Source organism: Anabrus simplex, chromosome 1, assembly GCF_040414725.1.
Source record: "Anabrus simplex isolate iqAnaSimp1 chromosome 1, ASM4041472v1, whole genome shotgun sequence".
NCBI classification, from domain to species: Eukaryota; Metazoa; Arthropoda; class Insecta; order Orthoptera; family Tettigoniidae; genus Anabrus; species Anabrus simplex.
The window spans coordinates 302,573,753-302,588,584 of record NC_090265.1 but is presented as its reverse complement, the minus strand read 5'-3'; the positions used below and the strand labels follow the sequence as shown (position 1 = coordinate 302,588,584).

The following is a 14,832-nucleotide window of genomic DNA, read 5'->3' as shown; positions in this document are numbered from 1 at the left end:
GTAATAAAGAATATTTTATAGCTCAGCCGCTTGAAACAGTAGGCCTAATTATTATAATAATTTAGTAGTATACCAGTAGTTTGTTTAATACAACTTCAGTGAAATATCGAATGTAATGCATGTATACTTCTGCCGTTACCGAGCAGCAATTCAGTTCTCAATGCTGTGATGGACTTTTTAAGAACCGAAGATATAAGAATTTGACTTTGTGCTCATCACTTTGTTGCCAGTGTTTTGTTTGTTCCCCCCCTCTCCGCCCGGAAGAGAGATTCAGTGTGGTGTTCGGTACTTGAAGAATGTGGGCGATTAGCTTTTTATTTATTGAATGTACTTTGCGCTGACAATTCATATTTTTGTATGTGTGCTGTAAGTGTTCATTGTACATGGAGGATGACCAAATGTTGTTACAACAATGGTCAATTAAATAAATAAAAAGTATATCTCTGGTCGTGCTGGTTGTTATACTTTACTATTGCACTGTCATGTTTCTTTATAATGAAACCTAGTCTTGAAAAGACTCCTTGGTGCTGTACTTGCAAAGATAATACTTGTAAGATACATGCAAATCCTCATTCAGCCATCTATGAAAGCATATAAGGTTTCATTGTTTAAGGTACGATGACGGCAACGACGACGATGATGATTCCGAAGAAATGGAGAAACCACCCACTAACGTTAAGGAGTAGTCTAGTAACTTGTTGGCTGCCTCCTACTTCCAGAGCTATGACATATAGACAATTTCGAAGTGCGTTAAAGTCCCCAGCTAAGCCGCTGACGAGGCAACCTATTCACTTGCGAATGGGGTGGTCAGTCCTTTTTGGTCTTCTTCTAGCCAACAGGACGTGGATTACCCATCCAAGATATCGCCAAGCCCAATGTTACTTAACTTCGGTGATATAACAACGCTGCATTGTTGGTTGTATCTAATTGTATTCTAAGTAGATCTCGCGAGATGGAATGTAATTTTTACTTCTTCAAGTTAATTTGTAACTCTCTTAAGATTACCTTAACCCTAACAGTTGGATAAGTAACCAGTTAATCTGTTCGTATATTGCAGCGAAAACTGGACAGCCGGGCTGAGTGGCTCATACGGTTGAGGTGCTAGCCTTCTGACCCCAACTTGGCAGATTCGATCCTGGCTCAGTCTGGTGGTATTTGAAGATGCTCAAATACCTCAGCCTCGTGTCCGTAGATTTACTGGCACGTAAAAGAACTCCTGTGGGACTAAATTCCAGCACCTCGGCGTCTCCGGAAACCGAAAAAATAGTGGGTCGTAAAGCCAATAACATTATTAGAAAACTGGATAGTAAAACTCTTGCTTCCATAGTTTACGGCAATCCGATAATGTTATCTGGCCTTGTCCTTCACCAATTTGACGTATTCCACAAAGAATGGAGGATTTAATTTGAAATGTTAGTCTGTGGTAGATCGCTACTGTAAAAATTTGGGAAACATATCTCGAATTAACAATGCAATGAAATACATAATTTACAGGTACACATTTCTACAATATAACACCTGTGTTATGGAAATGGGATCTATATGAAGAATAGGTTTTACGACCATGGGAAGCGAAAGCAAAGTAATGGCATCACCATACAGGCCATGAAAGGCCTTGGAGGCGTGGAAAATAAATGCTTCCTCTACGCGTAGCCTCGGCACTTGGTGGGATAGAGAGCTCTACGCCCGGCCGCCTTTGTCCCCAGGAATTAACCTGGTATTTTGGTGTAGGCTGAATGAACCTCGGGATCCTGTGCGCCTCCGGAAGTGAAAATCTCGTTTTTTACATTTCTTGTCTTCTCCGCCCTTTGGGGTGAACCGAGCGCGCCACTACAGCCTCTGCCAGGCAGCCTCAATTGTTTGACCGAGTACGAATAACACTGTCCAGTATCATGCTTTGTTTGAAACCATTTTGTTATATATCATTTTTACAGGGCAATTATATAAAACTTTAAATGCTAAATGTTCAAGAACTGATTTCCACAGAACAAGAGCCTGTCATGACTGGTCACTGGGTGGTTTCTCCCTTTATTTACGCCACTCGTTTCGCCTGGACTATCGGTGATGGCTCCACTAACTTTATAAATCAAATTTAAGTTTTTCGCTCACCTATTTTATACGGAAATGAAGTTGTGTTTTGGGTCAATTTATGCCGATTGGATTCAATGTATACGTATAAAATAACATGTACTGACTGACTGACTGACTGACTGACTGATTGATTCAGGGGGGAGACCCAACTTAACACGGGAAAAATAGGCCAATATTCATTAGATTGTTAAATATGCTTCGAACGTTGTTAACAAATGCTGCACATATCCCAGTATTGGCATGCTTCCTAGCAATAAGAGGCAACTTCAATAATGCCAAAATTCTAATTATAACATTTTAAAATAAAATGTTCAAAATTTCCCGCCTTTTTAACAATATATCGCGGTTTCCTTCATAGCTCTCTTACTGTTTCACGGATAATTGATTTTTTTTCCAGGGTTTCCTCCCATAGTGTTGTACTACAATCTGTACCTCTTTCAGGTCAATAGGATGTATATTAGATTTTATATAACATATTTATTTACAAAAATATTAATATTTTCAGGTGCTCGGAATAAAAACTCCACAAAAATATCTAAATCACGGTCTAGGTTAGTGATTGAGGTTCATTTTGTAGGTGGAGATTTGATACGCAGTTTAAAAAGGGAAAAGTATGAAAATTCTTATAAACTTCGAATTTATAAGGGAGTTGCTTCTGCTTGCCAGGATGCATGCCAGTACTGGGATATGTGCAGCAATTGTCAACAACAATAAATTGTAGCATATTTAACGATCGAAAGAATATTAATTTTTTTCTTTGTTAAGCTGGGTCTCCTCCTTTCATCATCGCCGAACCAAAACTACTGGACATAAAGAAAAATTTTTGAGATACATTTATATTAGAGTGTAGGTGCTCACTAAGGGAGGATTTTTGTATATTCCGTCGCTAAGGGGGGTGAAAAGCGGGTGGGGGTGAAACTTAAAACTTTACAGATGTAAAGGTTGGTATTTGAAATCTCCATTAAAAATAAAGAAACATGTATTTTTTTTTGTTTTTTGGAAAATCCTATCAATCGGGGTGAAAAAGGGGTTGAGTACCTTTTATGAGGATACATATATATCAAAATTGAAGATGTTACAGACATAGAAATTGGTATTTGGAATCTTCTTTGGAAAATCCAATTAATGGGGGTGAACAGCAGTGACAAATGGGGTGAATTAAAGAAAAAGACTATATCTATATTATATCTCAGAGAAGTAACATGTCACAGATGTATTTGGAATCTCCTATAAATCTAAAGAAAGATAACTTGTTTTCGGAAAATCATCTTAAGGAGAACTGGAAAAGAGAGTGAATTTTCAAAATGAGCATATCTACAGTAGCCTATATCTAAAAAAAAATTGGTATTTTTAATCTTTTAAAAACAAAGAAACGTGTATATTTGTGTTTTCGGAAAACCACTTAAGGGTACTAAAAAGGATTAAAAAGGAGGTTGAATTCTTTTTATTAGGATAATATAATGGCGTATGGCTTCCGGAGAGGCCTGGTGCAGGTCTTTTTCCAGTAGACGGCCTATTAGGCGACCTGCATGTCTGTGCAGATGAGGGCCCTAACTAGGATGATGTTGAATACGCCACACACACCCTGCCCCCGAGCCACTAGAATTAACCAATTAAGGTTAAAATCCCTAACACGACCGGGAATCGAACCCGGGACCCTCTGAACCGAAGGCCAGTACGCTGACCATTCAGCCAACGAGTCGGGCTTTATTAGGATACTGATATCTCAAAAACTGAAGATGTCACAGACGCAAAAATTAGTATTTGGAGTGTCCTTTAAAAAAGAAACACGTATTTTGTTTTCGGAAAATCCACTTAGACGGAGTGAAAGAATTGAAAATTTATTTGAATTATTTGTACGAGGATACTTATATCTCAAAAACTAAGAATGTTGCAGACGTGAACATTTGTATTTGGAAACTCCTTTAAAGATAAACAAGTATTGTTTTCGGAAAATCTATCTAAGGGGGCACGAAAGAATTGAAAAGTTATTGAATTATTTGTATGAGGATACTTATATGTATAAAAAACTGAAGATGTTACAGACGCGAAGGTTGGTATTTGCAATCTGTTTTGAAAACAAAGAAACTCATAGTTTTTTTTTTTTTTTTGGAGGGGGGTCGATTGGGGGCAGTGCCGAAGAACGATTATTTTTACCAAATTACGAAATCCACGCGAGCGAAGCCGCGGGTAACTGCTAGTATTGTAGCCCATATATCTCGTGTATTTCTACCTTGGTACAGAAAATAGCTCATCCAACCTAAATGAATATTCATATTTGTGTTCCTGTCAGCGCAACTTAAATTTTAAGCTACCAATTTCATTAGTCAATAACGAAATGGGCGTTAGAGAAAATGCGAAATAATAATTCGCTTATTTATTGTAAAAAAGACTAATCAGACCTCATTTTAAATATTATGATGTGTCAAACAAAACACGATGGTGCAGTGGAGTCCGAAGATTACGTTTCTTGGTCCTAGATGCACTATTTTTAAAGGTTCATCGTAACACGTTCCGACCAAAGCCAGTTAGTCTCATTCTTCTGTGAGCCTTATTGTGGTTAGAAGTGGGGAGGGTAAAATCCCCTAGACTTCTTCCTATTGGCCCTTCGAACTGGTCGTCAGTTTTCGCTTTATTGCCGGATATCTCCGGTAATGTATAAAGTTGCACAGCACACTTACCTATACCTATAACTCATTCAGTTCAAAAAACTGTAGCTATATTTTGTACACACTCACACGAACAGTACCCTTGCAGCAATCTTTTAGCACTACCCCGAAATATCTCGGGTGCAGTGCATCACTCTGATAAGTATTTCTAAAGTATTGTACTCGTAGATCAGTCTTTTTAATGTATAATACTACTTCTTCTCCTTCCCATTATGACTTGATAGGGACTATGTTCCAATTTAAATTTAAATTCCTTTGAAGTTTTCCTTCCTTTCCAATTCTCCTTCATCTTTCTTTTTCTCTTTAAACCTTTTTGTTACAAGTTTTCTTTCCCTTTTGCATCATCCATCTATATTCAACACTTAATTTTAAAAATGCGTTTTTCTTTTTCTTCTTCTCTTCGATCCAAATCTTTCTTGACCTCTTATATCCAGGTTTTTATTTACTTTTTCTTCCAAGGGTATTTGAATATAACCCAGCGAGTTGGCCACGCGGTTAGGGTCACGCAGCTGTGACCTTGCGTTCAGGAGATAGTGTTCAAACTTCACTGTCGGCAGTCCTAAAGATGGTTTTCACTAATTTCCCATTTTCACACCAGGCTGTACCTTAATTAAGGCCATGGTCACTTCCCTCCCACTCCTAGCCCTTTACCGTACCATCGTCGCCATAAGATCTATCTGTGTCGGTGCGATGTAAAGCAGATTGTAAATTGTATTTGTATATCGTCGCTGGAAAGGTAAAAGGTTGTATTCCACAAAGCTCCTCCTATCAATTCTTCTCCTTAAGACTGGTCACGCCTCCCAGCCACGTATGGATATGCAGTCCATCAGAACAAATTTTGTTGTGTTCATTTTCCTATGCCCATGTGTAAAGGAAAATGAACCTTACAGTACCGTACTGTAGGAATGTACGTTTGCATTACGTATTTGCGCACTCCTAGTGTACAATGCATGTAAGGTTAATTTTCGTTTAATCGTCGACATAGGATAACGAACACAACGGACATTGTTCTGATGGACTGCGTATCCATATGTGGCTGGGAGGCGTGACCAGTCTTAAGGAGAATAATTGATAGGAAGAGCTTTGTGGAATACAACCTTTTACCTTTCCTGCGACGATATCTTCTTTTACAATCTGTTTTCATCCATCCTAAAGAGATGCCCAGAAAATAGCTCTGTCCAATTGCTTGTTTCCGTTATTTTACACTGACTGACAGACAGAGCAAATGCAACACCAAGAAGGAGTGGTTCGAAAGGGATGAAAGTTGCGGAAAAAACAGACGGCACGGACGAATAATTGATGTTTATTTCAAACCGATATGCAGGTTACACAATGCGCACGGCATCGACTCAGTAGGATGTAGGACCACCGCGAGCGGCGATGCACGCAGAAACACGTCGAGGTACAGAGTCAATAAGAGTGCGGATGGTGTTCTGAGGGATGGTTCTCCATTCTCTGTCAACCATTTGCCACAGTTGGTCGTCCGTACGAGGCTGGGGCAGAGTTTGCAAACGGCGTCCAATGAGATCCCACACGTGTTCGATTGGTGAGAGATCCGGAGAGTACGCTGGCCACGGAAGCATCTGTACATCTCGTAGAGCCTGTTGGGAGATGCGAGCAGTGTGTGGGCGGGCATTATCCTGCTGAAACAGAGCATTGGGCAGCCCCTGAAGGTACGGGAGTGCCACCGGCCGCAGCACATGCTGCACGTAGCGGTGGGCATTTAACGTGCCTTGAATACGCACTAGAGGTGACGTGGAATCATACGCAATAGCGCCCCAAACCATGATGCCGCGTTGTCTAGCGGTAGGGCGCTCCACAGTTACTGCCGGATTTGACCTTTCTCCACGCCGACGCCACACTCGTCTGCGGTGACTATCACTGACAGAACAGAAGCGTGACTCATCGGAGAACACGACGTTCCGCCATTCCCTCATCCAAGTCGCTCTAGCCCGGCACCATGCCAGGCGTGCACGTCTATGCTGTGGAGTCAATGGTAGTCTTCTGAGCGGACGCCGGGAGTGCAGGCCTCCTTCAACCAATCGACGGGAAATTGTTCTGGTCGATATTGGAACAGCCAGGGTGTCTTGCACATGCTGAAGAATGGCGGTTGACATGGCGTGCGGTGCTGCCACCACTTGACGGCGGATGCGCCGATCCTCGCGTGCTGACGTCACTCGGGCTGCGCCTGGACCCCTCGCACGTGCCACATGTCCCTGCGCCAACCATCTTCGCCACAGGCGCTGCACCGGGGACACATCCCTATGGGTATCGGCTGCGATTTGACGAAGCGACCAACCTGCCCTTCTCAGCCCGATCACCATACCCCTCGTAAAGTCGTCTGTCTGCTGGAAATGCCTCCGTTGACGGCGGCCTCGCATTCTTAGCTATACACGTGTCCTGTGGCACACGACAACACGTTCTACAATGACTGTCGGCTGAGAAATCACGGTACGAAGTGGGCCATTCGCCAACGCCGTGTCCCATTTATCGTTCGCTACGTGCGCAGCACAGCGGCGCATTTCACATCATGAGCATACCTCAGCGACGTCAGTCTACCCTGCAATTGGCATAAAGTTCTGACCACTCCTTCTTGGTGTTGCATTTGCTCTGTCAGTCAGTGTATTTAGATTTCGTTACTACTTTTTCCATTTCCATAATTCTGTAATTTCTTTGGATTCGGGATTTTCCTAACATTTCAAGCTTAGTCTATCGAATATATATTTCAATACTAAGTATGCGCTCGCGTATAGACATTTCGGTTTCACAACTGTATTATAGTGTCTTGTCCGACTTGTTGGCTGAATGATCAGCGTACTGACCTTCGGTTCAGAGGGTCCCATTCGATTCCCTGCCGGGTCGAGGATTTTAATCTCTTCTGATTAATTCGTTTGGCTCGGGCCTGCGGTTCGTGTCCGTCCCAACACTCTCACTCTTCATATTCAAATAACATACCACACTACCAACCACCGCAGAAACACGCGTTAGTGATTACATCCCTACATATAGGGTTGGCGTCAAGAAGGGCATCCGACCACAAAACAGGGCCAAATCCACATGTGCGACGCAGTTCGCACCCGCTAATCCACAGGTGTGGGAAAATCTGTAGGATAATAAGAAAACTATATTATAGAGTGACTTGAAAAGTCCATAGCCTGTTTCGTCATTCGACTGGGTCAGGAGTGGAATGAATGAAACCCTCATCTAGCGGCGAGGATAGGAATTGTGCCGGTTGTCGAAGCCTGTCGCACTCCTCTGGGGCAATGAGTGATGACGGACAGAAGGAAATAATATTGTAGAGTTTTGCTGGAATGAAGGATGGCAGGGAAAACTGGAGTACCCGAAGAAAACCCTGTTCCACCACCGCTTTGTCCAGCACAAATCTCACATGGAGTGACCGGGTTTTATAGTGCCTTATTTTTAAGAATTTTGGAACAAGCTGGGGCCCATCTGCATCCACCCTCCGAACTACAGCACTTGCGTTAGTATACCCAGTAGCCGAATACTGCTGCCCAGTATGGCTCAACAGTGCCCATACAAAGAAGATAGATACTCAGTTAAACGATACAATGAGGACTATATCAGGAACCATCCAATCCACACCTTTGGAGTGGTTACCAGTTCTTTCAAATATTCCACCTCCTCATCTCCGAAGACAAATGGCACTGAAGAAAGAATGGGTTAAATGCTGTGACAATCCTCTTCTACCAATACATCAAGACTGCCTACGTGAAAATCTCAGGCTGAAATCTAGGAAACCTTCTTGGTTACTAGGAAAGAGGCTAGTCCAAGATGAATTTCGTACTAACACTGCCTGGCGCTATGGGTGGGCAGCTTCAAACCCTGACAGATTAGGTCTAATTTCGGATCCAGTTATGCAACCTCCTGGTTTCAACTTACCCAGAAAAATCTGGTCATCACTTAATCGGATCAGAACTCAACATGGCAGATGCAACTTCTGGAAACACAAGTGGAAGATTACCAGCGATCCTTATTGCGACTGCTCTGACGTGCCTCAGACCGTTCAACATATCGTCACAGAGTGCCCACTCCGAAGATTCAGTGGGACAATAAAGGATATCCACGAGGCCAGTGATGAAGCTGTGAGTTGGCTAACAAAACTGGACATTCAGCTTTAGCAGCAATGCAGATATTGATGAGCTCAAATGTATAAATATAGTTTGTTTATTACGTACTTGTTCTGTGTGTATAGATGAAACTGTTTTTCGTGTAATTGTACATATTTGTTAATAACCAAATTGTAACAATGTATCCTCATGCCATACGAAATATAATATATATATAAGAATTTTGGATAAACACTTTTGCTGTAAACATTCCTAGTAATGTGTTTATTTATTTCCAGGTCTAGGTTTGGGCTTGCTCTCACCTTCAACATTTGTGGCTGTGAATTCGTACTTCCTAAGAGCTCGGGGCCGGGCAGTGGGTTTGGCCATGGCTGGTACAGGACTGGGTCAAATGCTGATGCCCCAGGCAGTTCGTGTGTTGCTTGATGAGTACAGTTTCCGTGGTACAGTACTTATTCTAGGAGCCCTGGCACTGAATTCTTTAGTTGGAGCTTCTCTCTTCCACCCAGTAAAGTGGCATTCACGCCGTTTACCAGCTCTTGAGGGGGAGAAAGAACCTCTTCAGAAGGCGTCACCACCAAAGAGAAATCCCTCTGCATTATCCCTGTGTAGCGATCAGGTTGCTATTGTTGCAATCAAAGCTGACAACAAAAGATCGGGGAGTCTATCCGGGGATAGAGCTGAGATCGAGAAATCTGTTACAGAGAAGTCTGCGGAAGAATTTCACCTCAGAATTGTGGACAAGGACTCTTCAGGTATGTGTAAAATTGAATTTTAATTTGCTATTACAAGTTCCCGAATTATGAATACCAAATAAAGTAGTATTTATTTAGTTTTGTACGGTCAGTGCTATTGTTTTAGTTACTATCGGATTTAGTCCAGTAGAAAACTCCAGGTCGTCATTTTCTTAAGTGTATCATCGGTATTTGTTGTTAATGATAATATTTATTTATTTACCTATTCAGGATCAGCAACAGCATAACGCCGAATTACAAAGATCCGAGATACGTACGATAGTTATTAATCTAAAATGAAAGATATATATAAGTGTAAGAGAGGATCATGAGTCCTAACATCGCTACTACTAAAGACAAATAAATAAATAAATAAATAAATAAATAAATAAATAAATAAATAAATAAATAAATAAATAAATAAATAAATAAATAAATAAATAAATAAATAAATAAATAAATAAATAAAGAAAAAAGAAATAAATAAAGAAATAAATAAACGAAGGTTGGAACTTAAATAGTGGTAACTTTATTTACAACAGATACAAGAGAGTTACATGTTAGCAACCTTTACTGTCCTTCAATGTAGTCACCAGCGTTGTGTATAACCCGTTGCCAGCGATGTGGAAGTCGTAGTATACCTTTAGCAGAGCCTGTTCTGTTGATGTGCGAATGGAGCGGTCTACTGCCTGTCGAATCTCTGCAAGAGAGCTCACGAATCGTCTTGTTTCATCACTGTCCAGTAATGTGGCAAGAGCATGCACTTCTTCTTCACTGACGCTCGTAGGACGACCTGTCCGATGAATGTCCGCCACAGTTTGCCGACCATCGTTGAAGCTTTTACCCAACGTGCCACTGTTCTGTAAGGCAATGCAGATTCCCCGCAAGCCTCTTGAAGACCTTGATGACACTGTCGTGCTGTACGACCTCTGGCACGTTCAATATTGATCCAACTCTGTTGTTCCTGTTTGAAAAATATAGTGACAACGTTACGTTAGACCGCTAGCACACAAGTGACTGTGTTTCTCTCGCTTGTGCGCACGCAGGTGATGCGGGAAGGGCGAGTCCATTTGCTCTGAGGTAAGGTAGGTATGTAACCAACGTGTGCTATCAGCGACAGTATTAGATTTCGTTGCATAGCGTCTCCACGGCAGTGTTGCCACTATTTAAGTTCCAACCCTCGCGCGTGTGTGTGTGTGTGTGTGTGTGTGTGTGTGTGTGTGTGTGTGTGTGTGTGTGCAAAGGACTCAAATATACACAATAAAAACTCTGCAACCTTATATATTACATATTTACATAAACAAAGACATAAACAAAAGAAAATACACATAAATACAAGAGAAGAACCAGGAAAGAACAGGAAGGACAATTAAGTTTTACTAGAGAACCCGCGCTGCTCCGCAGCATTAGTTATAAATACGTCAGAAACTCGTCTTGATATGCATGTCGTAGTCATATTGCTCTGCCTGCCCTTTTCAATGGTTTTATGAACATTTAAAATAAAGCGCGTTATCGAATGCCGCAGTTCATAGCCAGAACTGATCCATTCTGACGCCACCATGCCATCTGTTCGGTAAAAATCTATCCATATCCTGCAGTTCTTGATGTAAAGCTTGGTATTGTGTCGTAGAAAGCAATTATTCTTTTAATCGCAGTTCTTCTATATAGAACGGTTGTCTTGTAAGCTCCTAGATTAGTCTCGAAGTAGCGTTTCTTGCCAGGCAGAGAACTTTTAACATACATGGCCTTCATTCTTTCTAATTGAGCTACGTTATCCTTCGATAGGTGTTCCCAGATAACATCTAAGGCCTATGTCGTGTTAGGGTCTGCTTGTACGTAGACTTTTTTTCTCTTAGCAGCATGTCATTTATTAGGAACACTCTTCCATCTGTTGAATATATTTGGAAGCTCGGAAAGGTTAGAGAATCAAAACGTCTAGCAGGAACCTAGATATCTTCGTATCGTATCCTTGTTTTCGTCATATTTCTCATCTATGACTTCAAATAGTTTATTAAAAACAGCTTTGGCAAATCCATCCTTCCGTTCTATTGGACCGATTTGCTTCATTTTTGTTTTATTCCCTCCGGAATTACCTGTCGGTGAATCATGAAGCGTTGATAGGTCTAAAAGTTCCTCCATGTTCAGAGGAAGCGTTTACCCTCTGCCTTGACAGGTAGTAATCAAACATGCCTGTATGAAATGACGTTACTAGGGATGGAAATCTTATATTAGAATATTAATGAAAGTGTTAGTCGCTGAGCAACCTGCTAAGTACAGAATGTATTGCGGGTTAGGTTAAACCTTCGCCTGCAGTTATTGGAGTGATCATTTAATGATTTGATTTTACGATTACTCAAAGTTGGCTGAACTTACAGACCTATCAATGTCTCATAATTCACCGGCAGGTAATACCGGAGAGAATAAAACAGAAAGGAAGCAAATCGGTCCAGTAGAACGGACGGACGGATTTTCCAAAGCTGTTTTTAGTAAACTAGTTTATTATACAGATCAGAATTATCATGGCGGAAGGAAGGATATGATACTAAGATATCTAAGTTCTTGTTAATAGATATACTGTAAGGTATTAAACATTGCTGGAATATGCACAGAAATGTAATATGGAAGAGGGTCTTCATTCTGGTACTACGGGATGGGACGTGGAGGAGCAATACTTTCTTCAGCTTATCCCAGTTATTTCTGAGGTCGATGGAGCTCATTTTGGTTTTTTCCGGGGGTTTAAGACCGGATACCCTTCCTGACGGCACGTGATTCTTGAGATGAAGATCTCGACCCAGAATCGACCGGGATTCGAAACTCAGCCTTCCGGGTAAGCCAACAGCTAAGTCACTGAGCTAATCACGCCCTCACGGGACGTGGAGGAGCAATATGGGAACTAATTCTGGAGACCTAAATAAACCATTACCTGCTTTGTGTAGCACATTTAGTTCGGCTACTTTCCTCCGAGCTGACAAGAGTTTTGAGTTACAATTTCCTAACCGGTTGGTTAGTGCTAAAGTTGCGACAGGCAGGGACCCTGGCTCTGACGATAGTACAGAAAAATGATACGAAATTCAAATAAAAATAAGATTAAAAAGTACCTTGAAAATACGAATGTGAAAATATTTGTGATCGGTAAAAGAATAAATAAATAATAATAATAATAATAATAATAATAATAATAATAATAATAATACTCACATGGCCTAGGCTACCATGTGCAGGCATTTTGATTTGACGCCATATAGGCTGCCTGCTCTCAATTCTGACGTCCCGTTTTATAGTCCGCCAGATTTCAAATAAACCTTACCTCTATTTGGTGATTTATGTCTTTGTTTTATTTCATTTTATTGAGAAAACACCGAATATGACTCCCTCCGGGCCCGCGGTGTAGGGGGCAACGCGTCCGCCTGTCTCCCGGCGGCCCCGGGTTATATTCCAGGCCGGTCAGGTGTTTTTAGTTATAAATGATTAATATCCCTGGCCTGGGGACTGGGTGTTTGTCTCGTTCTTAACGTTCCTTTCCTCACATTCAACACTTTCCACTTCAGCAATTTCAAAAATACACGCAGGTTCACAACGTATGGTGCAGAGTATGGGCTAAAGATCTTCTTAGGTCGACGTCCCGAATAAATAGCATTTATTTAAAAAATAAGACGCCACAGATCTTCAAATGCTGACATCACATTCATGGAATGTTGAATTTTTCCTGTCCTTGAAACATCGGACTGCCTCTGCCATATTTCAACCCGCAATGTTAGGATCTAGAGGCCTGAATTCTACAACTGATCCAGAAAGGGAGCTGCTTCGAAGTTGCGACATAAAACGTAGAATGGCCGGTATTTGTTCCGAAAATACATAGATCTACTCTTCGTTATAAGTATTATATGGCAAAGTAGTCAGCTTCAACTGGTCTAAAGGAAGAGTTATTTATATTCCATTTTTATGAAAGTCATTGAAGTCAGAATAAGTTATTTTGTCGAGGTCACAAAAAACTCGACCAGGCACATTTCTTTATACTGGGTCTACCATTAAAATTCATTCGCAATGAAATCGGACTTGTAAATGAAATAAATGCATTTGTGCATGAGACTCCGAGCAGACCGCTGGGGAGCTACTGTGCATTCGTGAAACGAGTGAGCTCAAACCTCACTGTCGGTTGGCTTGAGAATGGTTTTCTGTGATTTCTCATTCTCCCCTCTCCTTCGTCCTTCACTGCACTGCAAATCACCACACATCTCCTGACCTGAGAGAGGGTGTCACCCGCTAAGACGCCCGCCATACTCCCTCAGGGCACGGGGTGATAGGTAAAAGGAAAAATCAGGCACCTGATGTTGCGGATGATGATAATCCTGTAAGTAATATTATCAGCTCTAGCTCAACATTTTCCTTCAAAATGTTTGTAAAATATTTAATGTGTAGGGAAACATTTCACTGTATCATGCTTTCAAGTCATCTTATCAAACACATTTTGAAATAAAATGACCAGTTTTAACTCACAGAAGTAAGGCAGTTCTCTGTTCTGTTTTATTGTCACTGCCCTCAACTCGTTCTCTAGGCTACAATCCGATGGAAAGTTTCTGCCCGCAGAATAAATTATGAACGATTTTATATGTCTACATTATTCTTGTCTTTCTTCTTCGCCTTCCTCGCCTTCCTGATACTTCATTTGGATCAGTACTTGATGTGGTTTTGTTCCGGATTTTCCGCCGGATGCCCTTACTGACGCCAACCCTATGTGGAGCGGTGAACTCGCTATTGCATTTTTCTTTAGTGGATGGTAGGGTAGTTATTGTGCGTTCCCGGGCGGGAATAGAATCTGTTGCCATAAAAACCGAAGGCCAGTACGCTGATCACTCAACCAAGAAGCCGTACATATGTCCAAAGTATTAGCGTGTTAAAATATTATTCGCACTAAACATACTTCGGGTCTTTGATTTCGATTTCCATATTCCTTGAGTCGTAGACTGGAAATTATTTCGAAATTCATTTTCTCTTGTTTCTAATTTTCTTTAGACTAATCGCATTTCGTACAATGGTAACAACATATTACTGATGAGAAACAGTAGGTTACCTTTTCTAGATATTAGTCTTACTTGTTTATCGACTAAAAATGATTTAAATAAAAAATCTTAAATTTGTGCCCGTCTGAAACGAAGGCACAACGAGTTCAATTTATATTGACTCGTGCGGAATTGTTGCATGTTGACTTAAATTTTAACCAGTAACACAAGTAACATTTTTCTTTCTTAC

General features: G+C 41.1%; 1 protein-coding gene across 2 annotated transcripts in view; it reads left to right on the top strand.

The window, feature by feature from the left end:
• The window catches only part of LOC136856724 (monocarboxylate transporter 12-B), a 191,366-nt gene that overhangs the window by 148,677 nt on the left and 27,857 nt on the right, over positions 1-14,832 (top strand). For both annotated transcript variants that reach the window (XM_067134798.2, XM_067134797.2), the window contains exon 5: positions 9,127-9,603. In XM_067134798.2, coding sequence (XP_066990899.2) covers positions 9,127-9,603 — 477 coding nt within the window. The remainder of the gene's footprint in view (positions 1-9,126; positions 9,604-14,832) is intronic.